Here is a 12,003-nt window from a genome sequence, read left to right as displayed (position 1 = left end):
CAATAGATTCTTCTTTAAAATTACTTACAAAAGTGATGATCTTTAAGCAGAACAAGCTGCTTAATAACCTTTGATAATATTAAGGTAAGCCAGTAAATTATTTCTTTCAAGGATAAACTTGCCAAAATTTTGAGTCAATGATATTCTAGATCCCGTGCATTCCATGATTGGTTAAAGCCTAATAGGGAAATAATTTTTAAAAAACTAAGAACACGGCCGTATTTTCCAAAACTTTAAAAATGCCTGATTTCACGCAAGCGATTCATACATACAATATAATACGATGTTTTAATACTTCAGATTTTTTCCCCACTAGTAATTTAAATTATAATAATCCAGTTAATATATTCAGAAACATTATGAGTTTGTAAAATTGATACTAAGGTAATGCTTTAAAATTACTTGCATGAATTTGAACATTTTTATTTCATCAATATTAATAAAACGTAACAAATAGTGAATTCTTCACTATCTTTTTTTTAAACGATAACAATGAGAACACACTAACTTTTAACTTAAATGAATACCCACTGATTAGATCGCTGACTGATTACACTCACCGGTCTTTGGAAGGCTACTACAAGGTTGCCATAAACATCGCCACCAACTTTTAAATATACAATTTATTCCTCAATTTCTATCTCTCTCTCAATTTTTGAAATGAATACAATTACAAAACATTATTTTGTCGAAGAGAATCCACAAATAACTATTCATGCATGAACATGATTAATTTTTGAAGAAAAAGAGAGTATTAAACAAAAATGGTTTTCTTTCAATTTCTCGCCATCTCCTCACACAAGTCAATATTTTTAGTTTTTTTTTTTTTAGGCATAACTTGTATGAAATTACTAGTGATAAAATAAAGAGTTAAGACTAAATTAATTATTTATTATCATTAGTTTATAAACACTTCTTTCATTATGAAATTATAAAGAGGCCAAATTTTCCTTTTTAGACGTAAAACTCTGTGATGTTTTTCTTTTTAATCACTGAGGTAGTCTTGAAATTTCATAAGCCTAATAGAAACACATTCACTCACACATCACATACAAAGTATACGGTCATACAGTAAATATACAGTTTCCAATTTTCCTAAATTTTCTTTGCTTACTTTTTTTGTAAAGATATTTATATAAAACATATTGTTTTAAGCCTTTTAAAAATAAAGAAAATTTCCCTTCAACCACAATAAATCATGGATTAGATGTTCTTTTTTTATCCTAGAGCTACATTCTCTCTTTACTCTTTCTCAATTTTATAGACTACAAGAGATAATAATTTAAAATATACATACAAACAGTCTTGATAGATAAAAAATAAAATAAATACTAAAAAAAAAAAGTCAAAATAATTCTGTAGCTCTATAAAAAATTATTCACAAAACATAAAAAAAGTAAGAGTGAAAAGAATTTTTTTTTCATCGCAATTAGTCCAACACCTTTCGCGACTTCGAAGACAATATCCATCGTGATCTTGTGGAATCAATAAAACCTTTTTCTAGCATTTTCCTGTTGATCTTTGTAGTATGTGATCCCAGCAATAGCCAAAGCTATAATTACCAATGCTGCCAATAGCATTACCAAAAAGGTTTTCGTTCCAGACCATGCTGGTTTTACATCGTCCACTCGTTCTGAAATTGGATTAAGAAAAGTAATGCGATCATTTTTATTGTAACTGTTACTATTATAACTAAACTGCTCACAGTTTATTGGTCAACTTTGATTAGTGAGCAATTTAATAACAACACGTTGCATAACATTGGCAAGAACGTTTCTCATAGGAAGAAATGTTGATTTTATGTCTGTTAATTAAAATGAGTTAATAGTAATTTTGTTTTTTTTAAATATTGAAATAAAATTAATTAAACCTCTAATGATTTTGTTAGCAGAGATAATGTGTTAGTACTGTGAAGTTGGAGTTATATTTTATACGAGGGGGGCTCACGAATTTAAACAGGAAACACTGAGTTACTTAAGTTCATTTTTGCTGGAAAATAATTATTGTTAACTTACATACGAACGAACATGTAACACTTATTACTTAATAAACAATGAGTAAATAAATAAAATTCTAAAAAAGAATACTTTAAATCAATAAGTTACATTCAACATGTTAATATTTGCATCCTTCTTTTTGTATGTAATGACTTTTAAAGAACGTGTCTGAGTTTAGTTCAATTGGTCTTCATTAAGTTGTTTGGAATGGCTTTCTATTCTTTCAAATAATCTATAACAAATCTGTGATGATGCATGAAAACGAAAATTTAAAATCACGCGTCCTTTGAGGATATCAGCGATATTATCTAAACTCTACTTTATAAAACAAAACAAAAAAAGTTACCTCTAACTGGTTCAAAAACTGCCGCTGAAGGAGTAATTTTAGATCTATCTTCTCCGCTTATAACCTGTAAAATAAAAAAAAACAAAATGTAGCACAACTAAAATTAGATTATGGAGGGAGATGGGTTTAGATAATAGATGTTCTTAGGAAGGTAAAATCCTAAAGGATCCATTGTCACTTTTCTAGATGTAGTCGAGTTAAAACATTGTGTAGGATGTATTTAGGGTAATAAATAAACTTGAGTTAAGAGCACACTGAACTAAAATTTCGAAACCAAACAGTAATTTAGCACTTGTGGACTGTAAGACAAGTACGTTAAAGTCATGAGAACTAGGAATTATGGAGTGAAACCAGTGCTAATCATTGGAAAAACTCTTGAAACTACTCCACTATGTATCCTGACAAAAAATTATAAAAAATTTTCACAGAGCCAAGCATTGACTAGAAGCTTGGTCAGTTTGTAAAACCTGCTCATTCATAATCTGGAAAATAAAGGAGTTTCCGAGGCATCTTTCCTGGCGTAACAATAATGTAGCAGAACTGATGCAGACTTCATTTGGTACCGTGACAAACCCTTAAAAACTGTTCCAGAAATCAAACACAGTAGAAGAGAGACTCATCCAAATCAATGTAAAATTAGTATTTGAGGATCCCTTCAAGTAACTACGAACCATATTTCAGGAGCAGGAAACGGACTCTTGTTTGCTTTATAAATATTTAGCACAGGAGATCATTTTACAATAACAATTTTTGGGGAAAATTCTGGACCTGGTAATGAGTGGAGGATTTACGGGCTATTAGGAGGAATAGTAACCAACGTGTTAGAAGAATTGTAACCAATTTACTTACTGGATGAAGTGTCCTAGTGAAGAAGGAAGAAAGTTTACATTATTTCTCACAGAATTGGAACCTTCACAAGATTCCATACTTCACTACACTTGCTGCAGTAATTAAAAAAATAAAAATATAAAAAAAAAAAATTAGGGTCGCTTGTTTATCAATCTTAACGTACAGCTCTCTAACACTTTTTTGCACAGTCCATTGGTAAAACAGGATTCAATCCGGATAGAACTTGCGCTTGATTTTTGTTAGCAGGTTTTAAAGTTCAAATAGGACGTCCAATTTTTAAATCAAATCAAATATTCTATTCAATGACAGATTGTGAAAATATGCTTGATTGATAATTTTTAATAAATAATACTATCAAAATAAAGAAGTTATTTTTATACTTTACCTGCGTATTAGAAGGTATCAATTTTAGCATATTTTTTTTTTTAACTTTTAGGGGAATTACAAATAGGAACTTTGCAAAATTAGTTCACATAGCTAAGTGAAAATTACGTTAAGTTCAAAATTAATAAAATACAGATAGAAATACAAGGCTAAAGACTGCAGCTTGTAAGCCCTGCATCTATGGAGAATACGCTACTGTAACCAATATTTGCCCTCGGCGACTAAGAATATACTTAATTGTAATCAGATAAACTATTTGAAACGATTAAAAAGTAAGTTCTAAATTTTAGGATAGAACATTTTTTTTTGTAGAGGTAGAGCCATACTGAATTTTTTTGGAAAATGTATGGAACGTCCAGAAACTTCTATAAAATTTAAGTTCCAAATCCTATTGCTTTTATTTCAAAATTTTCAAATAGCACTAAAATACTTACATCAGATGAATCCAGCTCAAACAACCTCATCGACAGGATATCGTGATTATCGGTAAGTTCACCTGTGGCAGCCGACACTCCAAAATAATATCCGGTAGGAAGTTTCACACCCGCCACCTTGAAACATTCCTTAAATTCACCTTTGTTGTCTACGTCCGTGGAGACTGTATAACGAAAATAATTTTTCTTTTAAGTTAAGTTTAATAATCAAACTTAAATCGTGAACACAAACATGACTTTCTCATACTATTCTTCTCAAGGTTCTAAGTCACACACTTTCTACAAAATTTATACAGTTTTATAAGAACTTTCAAAACCACAACTTTCTGAAAGGAACAAAACGATCTATTGTTCATTCTTAAAAGCTACATTCTTTTGAAATTTCTGGCATCCCTGAAAACCTTGATTTCGTTCAAAATAGTGCTATTACAAATATATATACCTGAAAGTGTATCTTTTTCATATCTAATGGATAGAGAGGTATCGTAGTATACATTTCTAAGTTTAACTTCACAACCAGCCAATTCTGTATGCGTGCCGTCACGATCGTGATCATAATGCAGGGTACCGTTGTTCACCATGGCCGAAATGTAAGGATGTTGATGCTAAGTATAAGAAGTAAAAAAAAAAGCAGTCTTACAAATAAAAATGTTAGTTACAGCAAAGTAAATCAATAAATAAAATCTAACATTATGCTCTCCATTATGATTGCTGTATGTATCTATAAAAATTGCCAAACCATGGAAATAATCTTGATTACCAAAAACTGGTCCATTTTTCATTCTTTCTTTCGCATACCAAATAGCCATACCATCACCGAAAAGATCTTTTCCATGTCCGTGAATTTTGAATTGTACTCGCATTTCCCAGCTAATAACATTGCATGGCTGGAAAAAAGAAGCAAGTTATTTTATTGCATGAATACCAAAGGGAAATGAGTGAACCTAGTAACAAGTTCCTATAGTAAATTTCTTTGATTGATATAACAAGAACATTTACCACTGAATTCCAAAGGGCACCCTGTTGGCTTTGCCTGTCAGGTGTAATCCTAACTTGATTTGGCGTTACAAAAGTGCTTCCGTGGAAATCCCAAAAAGGAACCATCATACCAGTCCCTATTAAGTCAAAAATTGTATTATGTCTCTCAACAAAAAAAAAAAACTTCCTAATTTATTTTAAATTGTGGAAAAAAAGAACCTTTTTTCCAATCAGTATATTTAGAAAAGTCAATGAAAGGTTATGCAAATGAAGGTTAAACTGTAATAATTTGTTTTCCTTACCTTGATATGGTTTTATTAATGAATGCTCACGTTTCATGAAATCATTTGAATTCCATTCGGCCAGTACATTTACCACAATTAATAAATTTAATAGTACCAATAATTTATTGAGCATTTTTCTATTAAAAAAACAAAACAAAAAGGTACCTAACTAAACTAAACAAGATACGCACTTGAAATGGTAATAGTTACAACTAAGGTGACTTCAGAGTTCTGAACATCAGACAACACTTGCATAACCTAGCGCCGCTTGGGAGCGACTAATACAAGTATCTACTACGTAGAAGACGCGTTAAAAATTTGTTATCAGAAATAGTACTGATAATAGAGAAAATTAAGAGAAAAAAAACTTGAAATTAAATTTAAAAACCAATAATGAGGTGCTTAAATCTTATCATTTTTCAATTTATACTATTCTTAATACACTTATCACGGCTATACATCAATACCATTTAGGCTTTCAGATTACATACATAGATAACCGTAATCGAGGTTAAATATTACTGCATTAACTTTGACCAAGGCCGGCGTAACTTTAGGTATTTAAACAAAAGTTTGGGCAGAAACACGACAGAGTTATAAGCGCAAGATTAACAACTATTTAAACTACCTATTATTCATTTGGATTCGCAGAACTGATGTTCATCCTATTCTTAACATACTTCATTGCTCAAAATTTTGATATAAATGTAAGACCAGTGAATTTAGAGTACAGCTCAACTTCACCTCTTCTAAAGAACCTTGCTTAATTCGAAATTTCTTATTAAACCGGTCAAAGTGCCATAAGTGTTGAGTTAAGTAAGACTAAAGAAATTCATTTGCGAAAAAATTGAAAAGTTTGAACTTCCGGTCCAATGCTTTTTCTTCAAATCTAGAAATTTATTTAATAAACCCCAATTTTACGAAGTTTAAATTTTTACCTTAGAAAAAATATTTCCTGAGAAAATTCGTTACACTACAATACTTTCTTTACCAAGTAAGGAAGGGTAAAAAATGGATAAAAAACGAAAAATGTCTTCAGTAAAAAAGCACTTCCGACCATTCTTTTTTCAAAATTGTAGATACATATTTAATCCTCAATAATATTTTTTATGTGTATTAGACCGTAAAATAATACTGATAAAATTCTGTATATTAGTCAGGAAATACATTGATGTAAGAAGCTCACTATTACTTGGAATCATATGCCTGTAACTTTAATATACATATTTCCATCCTAGAACCTAAGCGACGTCTTAAAAACAATATTTTTTTGTTTACTTTTACTTCTATCCAGCCGAATAGGATAATTTTCGGTGAATTAATTTCTTCACCGCTAGGCTGACGACGACTGCGTTATTGCTCTAAACTGTGATTTGAGTCCAATTCTAAATTGGAACTTAACAGAAGTTTCAAAATTTTAGACTTCTTGATAGAGCACAAAACTCTTTCTTAAAAACAAAAAACTTCTCTGTAACATCGTTTTTAAACTCTTTTTGGACACACTGATGCAAGGTTTTTTAGTACATTCAAACATTTCAGCTCCTACCATTTACAATTATTTCAATCAATAGTAATAAGAAACATTATTAAAAGTATTAAACTTAACCCCCAGATACTGTTAAAAATACTTTTTCAAATAACTTATTTTATTAATAACCACCTACAAAAATTTCCACATTCAGCATTCCAATCATTTTAATCAGACTTCCTTCATTCACAATCCTAGGAGACTAAAACGTTGATGGCCCTGCGATCATCTTCCTTCAAAGAACACCTCCAACCAGTGACATGATATTCCTCCTCTACGAGACATCTTTCCATATGATTTCATGGCGATTATATTTTACGCTCCGGCAGATTCACTTATGATACTTTTTGTATAGTAATGAATGTCTAAATGAAAATTGAAAAAACTTAAATTTTGTCCTAAGGGGTGGGCCACTAACAAAAAACTCAAGAATTTTTAGGTAATGAAGTTGGTAATACTAGTGTCATCCAATGTTATTACTGTCAGTACTGTACTGCTGTGGTAAACCAGTTTTATTTCGGTGTCGTATGTTTATAAATTAATTTAGCACTTTCAGCATTTTTTTTTTTCTTTAGTTGTAACTAGTTGCTTACGAGTAATTTTTTGTTTTCCTTCTTTTGGGTTTTTCTTTTTGTGTTTGAAATAATAATTGAATGCGTTTAATGGAAAATTCAGTATTAATCTTTTCCATATTATGTTGTACAATATTCATAAAAAGTGTTGAGCAAAATTTTTGGTAGTTATTATTTTTGTTTTTGAAGAATAATATCTCAAGAAACCATGAATAGACGTAGAGTTGCAAACAATTTCACCTATATCAGTCCTTGTGTCAAATATATGATATTTATGTTGAACTTCTTGTTTTGGGTAAGTTATTTGTTTTCTTTTAAGAACACTTTAGCCATTTTTTCCAGTGAATAAAATTAACATTTTTATGTTTTTTTTTCAAGTTATTTGGAGGTCTTTTGATTGGAATTGGGACTTATGCTTTTGTTGATAAATGGAGAGGAACTGGTTTGATTACGGTGAACACAATTTATGATGTTCTTCTAGATATATCGTTAGTACTGATTATATTTGGTGGTGTAGTTTTTATAGTCAGTTTTGCTGGTTGTGTGGGTGCCCTTAGAGAAAATACTTGTCTATTAAAATTCGTAAGTTGTTCACTTAATTATTAAAAGATTAAATCGAATAAGAAATTCTTTACTTATTTTTTTTTTTTACAAATATTTTTCCAGTATTCTTTATGCTTGCTAATATTCTTTCTACTGGAAATGGCGATTGCTATAATAGGCTTCGTTTTTCCGCACACTATGCAGTCAATAGTTGAGGAATCCTTCACAGACAAGATAATACATAAGTACAGAGACAATGATGATTTGAGAAATTTCATTGATTTTGCTCAAAAAGAGGTAATACTGTTTGTTTAATGTTCTTCCTCCTAATTTGGCTAGAAAACGACCGTGGTTATATCTGTTTTTTTAATGGCATTTGCTGTAAAATGTTTTACAGTTTCATTGTTGTGGTCTCAGTTCAGAAGGTTATATGGATTGGTCTATGAATGAATACTTCAATTGTAGCTCTCCAAGCCGAGAACAGTGTGGTGTACCATATTCATGTTGTATAAATGCTACAAATATTGCGGTAAGTCTTTCAAGAAAGAGAGGGAAAAATCAATTCTCTAATTTTCCCATAAAAACTTAATAATTTACATCTTTCTTTTGTTTTAAACAGGGAGGATTGATCAACATTATGTGTGGATATGGTGCACAAAAACTGTCCGTAAGTTTACATTTTAATAAGATGTAAAAAATATTGGATTTTGCTGAAATCTAAAAGGTCTTGCTATTTTCAACCTGCAAATATCCATCAATAACTTTCTAATTGAATTTCTCAAGTTCTAGTTGACAAATACCAAGTTTTGCAATCGTAGGTTATAGTTGGAAGATTAGTGATTCCGCTTCTAAAAATTATTTTAAATTCAATTTTTCTCGGCCAAAATATTTAAATTTTAATGACGTCTGATTGGCGTTTTTATACTCTAGAGATGTTAAACAGAATTTTAAACTTCTGAACATTCTGCCATTTTTTTACTTTTGAGTTTTGCTATTACTGAGAAAAATGTGTAGAAACCATAATTGTTATTGCGAAGTTTTTGAAGTGGAGAAATATTTCGATACGTGAAAGATACCTTTGCCTTTTGATGTTTTAGTAGAATAGAATATTTAGTAACGAAAAAGTTAGATAGATTAGCCAAATTTTGCTCTTCTCTGCCCTTTCCTGTTTCGAACCTTTTGTGGCGTACATCTCTGGTTACATGTATGTCCTAGCTTCCAGGAATAGACGACTTCACAGCTTATCTTTCTGGTTGACTTGGTGGTTTACTGGAAATTTAAAATGCCGTTTAGATAAAAGTGATTATGTGGATAGCTGACTCCTGGTTGGATCCTATTTTGAGCACTTATTGAAAGGAGACATCTCCAACCCGATGGCTCGTATCTCCAAATAATTTTTGTAGAGTTTTGAGATAGATGAAGAAAAACCCATCAAGCTGAAAAGAAGTAAGTTTGGAAGGATGGGTTGGACATCGAGTTGGATTGTGGAAAGAACAGAAAACATGTCCAGGAATGATAATGGGATTCAAAGTTGAAGAAAATTTCTTACTGTGGAAATACTTCGGAAAAAAAATTTACTCAGCAGAATCATCGTCTGATGATTGAATACCAACTAGTCCGTGGAAGCATGTTTTTATAATTATTATTTGCAACTTAAATGTGACAATTAATTATTGCATATAATTATCTGGGATCTTCAATTTTAATCCAGTTATGACGAGTTTTGCAATTCAGTATAAAAATAAAATTAAAACATTTTTCAGGTAGCGGAAGCCAGTAAACGAGTTTGGACCAGCGGATGCATAGAAGTTGTCCGAGCGTATGCTGAAAGAAATCTTTACACAATAGCTGGTGTTGCTCTTGGTGTAGCTCTTTCTCAGGTATGTTTAACTGAAAATTCAAGTTTTAAAGCCCTCTGATCTCGAAAAAAATATAAGACACTTTTATTATTTAAAGTGTTTACCTAGAAAAATTGCTTTTTTGAGAGGTTCTTCGGGAACCAATACTATAAGCAAGATATTTTTCGCAAATGACTCCAAAGAAATGAATTGGAATGCTATATGTTTAACCTACCAAATCTTAACAAAATAGGGCCAAGATTTGCAGAGTAATTAGTAATAATTTTGGAGGGGGCTAACTCCTCTCCTATTCGTTGTACAGGGTCGAGACCCCCAAAAGGCACATCTACATTAAATTCCGAATCGAATGACACCTCATTCATGAAAATCGGCTCGCGCGTTTAGGCGCTACGCTGTTTACAAAAAAGGTAACAACAGCAAGAAGAAGAACAAGAACAATTTCTGAAAATGCCGTTTTTGCTCATTTTCAGCAACTTTTTTCTCGAAATCTATTACATCTATGTTGTTGCAAAAAAAATTACAGTTATAAAGGAGGGTTTGCCCTATATTTTAAAGAAAATTTGGGAATTTTATCTTTTATAGAGAAAAAAATTGTCAAAGTTGGGTGTTTTTCAACGTTACGCTTTTCCGTGCAGTTTTTGTCGATCAACCCTTATTTAACTTTGTTGCGACTTTATCTAACAGTTTTAATTAATAAAAAGAATCATTTTATTTAAATAATAAAATATTTATTATCTGCCTGCAGTTTGACAGCCCCAAGTGGTATGTAGATAATTAAACACTGTTATTTTTTTAAAATATATTTTGTTTATTCCTGCATAACTGATCTTTTTTTTACTCAGGCTGTATCAAAAAATGTATTTATTGATATTAATTCCCCACTCGTAATACTTCTCATCAGGAATACACTTGTACCACTATTAAATAATTAAGTATTAAGTTAATAAGATTAATAAAATATTAAGTAATTTTTTTTTTATTGTTTATTTTATAGCTATTTGTCATCTATTTGGGTAAAACTTTAGAAGGGCAAATTGATCTACAGAAATCTAGATGGACTTCATGAAATATTGTGGCCTACCGCGTACCATAAACTTAAAAAATCTTGGAACTATTTGTAAAACAAAAAAAAAGCAAGAAATGAAAACAGATTTTTTGCCATACACGCGGTAGGCTTATTAATTTCTTATGTTTACCTTTTTTTACTGGAAAAAAATGAACTAATTGGAAATTATATATATAAAAAAAAAAAATCATTCTGATAAATCCTATCATTTTTTAAGAAAAGAATATTTTGAAATCTTTCCGTCTTTGTAGTAAGAACAAAAAGATAACCTTTGAAGTTTAAATTCGATAGAAGTAGTGAAAAGATAGTAGAATGCAAAAAAAGAAAACATATTTTTGGCCTATTATATTGACTAAAATAGGTAATATTTAAATGTAAACAAATAGAAACAATAATTACAATAGAAAGGCTCCTCGGAAGGTTGTGATGATCACTTTTAAAATAATTATTAAATTAATAAAAGTAAAAAACTTCGTATTCTGCATAATTTTCGATTGTCTAAAAACCCCATTTTGAAAAATGAAACTAAGAAACAAAAAATATCGAATATATCGATGTCTCATATATACATATATATATCGATGATTGTAATATATAGTGTACCCCCTCATTTTGATTTAAAAAAAAAAAAAAAAAATTAGTAACGAACTTTAATAGTGCCAATATGAACTATTCCTAAATATAGTAAATGTAATTATTTTTTTAAATTTAAGAAGGGGTTTCTTTCTTTTATTTTTACCAGTCTTAATTAAATTGTGTTTTTACCAGACTAAAATTTTACTGATCTAATTTGTAGTTCATTATCGCGTGGATTTGCACAGAGACTGTGGCAAATTGTTTCTAGAGGATTTAGTGCCTTATTCGAATGGCACCAGCTTTCTTAGAAAATAATCCTCCACTAAACATGGATCTTATTGTGCATTGTTCTGCAACCTCTCCTTCCTGCAGCTACTAAAAATTAGATATTTCTTACCCCTTAGAAACTCTACTGAGTGTTCAGATTATTAAAAAAAAGATTTGCATTTACCAAAAATTTAGAGACATATTTTTCACGCATTATGATGGTAGATTTTTGTTTTGTGTCGATAAATTTCGTTCTGTTTTACTAAAGTAGAGGTGCTTGTATCCATGCATCGAAGTTTCCTTCAGCAGGGGTCTTTTTC

General features: G+C 30.5%; 2 protein-coding genes across 2 annotated transcripts; one reads left to right on the top strand and one right to left on the bottom strand.

Moving 5' to 3' along the window:
- Positions 1–407: 407 nt before the first annotated feature.
- On the bottom strand, positions 408–5,756 carry LOC141446756 (vesicular integral-membrane protein VIP36). Its single transcript, XM_074113484.1, has 7 exons — positions 5,291–5,756; positions 5,010–5,125; positions 4,700–4,897; positions 4,453–4,615; positions 4,011–4,174; positions 2,344–2,407; positions 408–1,633 (listed from the first exon to the last, which is right to left on the bottom strand). The coding sequence occupies exons 1-7, from the start codon at positions 5,403–5,405 to the stop codon at positions 1,485–1,487; spliced, it is 969 nt and encodes a 322-aa protein (XP_073969585.1). The 5' UTR covers positions 5,406–5,756; the 3' UTR covers positions 408–1,484.
- Positions 5,757–7,110: 1,354 nt separating this feature from the next.
- On the top strand, positions 7,111–11,074 carry Tsp86D (Tetraspanin 86D). Its single transcript, XM_074113486.1, has 7 exons — positions 7,111–7,667; positions 7,751–7,954; positions 8,039–8,212; positions 8,313–8,444; positions 8,535–8,582; positions 9,679–9,795; positions 10,769–11,074. Exons 1-7 carry the CDS (start codon positions 7,581–7,583, stop codon positions 10,838–10,840), a joined length of 834 nt encoding a protein of 277 aa, XP_073969587.1. The 5' UTR covers positions 7,111–7,580; the 3' UTR covers positions 10,841–11,074.
- Positions 11,075–12,003: the final 929 nt, after the last annotated feature.

This window comes from Rhodnius prolixus, unplaced genomic scaffold (genome assembly GCF_049639745.1).
Source record: "Rhodnius prolixus isolate KJV_2025 unplaced genomic scaffold, Rpr scaffold_7, whole genome shotgun sequence".
NCBI classification, from domain to species: domain Eukaryota; kingdom Metazoa; phylum Arthropoda; class Insecta; order Hemiptera; family Reduviidae; genus Rhodnius; species Rhodnius prolixus.
This window is presented reverse-complemented; position numbering and strand designations above follow the sequence as displayed.

Excerpts from the sequence above, each read along its gene's own strand:
- LOC141446756 (XM_074113484.1), bottom strand. The coding sequence starts at position 5,405 with ATGCTCAATAAATTATTGGTACTATTAAATTTATTAATTGTGGTAAAT. Across the intron at positions 4,898-5,009 it reads GTGCCCTTTGGAATTCAGTG|CCATGCAATGTTATTAGCTG; the intron begins GTAAATGTTCTT and ends TCTTTTTTCCAG. Across the intron at positions 4,175-4,452 it reads TGAAAAAGATACACTTTCAG|TCTCCACGGACGTAGACAAC; the intron begins GTATATATATTT and ends TTCGTTATACAG.
- Tsp86D (XM_074113486.1), top strand. The coding sequence starts at position 7,581 with ATGAATAGACGTAGAGTTGCAAACAATTTCACCTATATCAGTCCTTGT. Across the intron at positions 7,668-7,750 it reads TGTTGAACTTCTTGTTTTGG|TTATTTGGAGGTCTTTTGAT; the intron begins GTAAGTTATTTG and ends TTTTTTTTCAAG. Across the intron at positions 9,796-10,768 it reads TTGGTGTAGCTCTTTCTCAG|CTATTTGTCATCTATTTGGG; the intron begins GTATGTTTAACT and ends TTTATTTTATAG.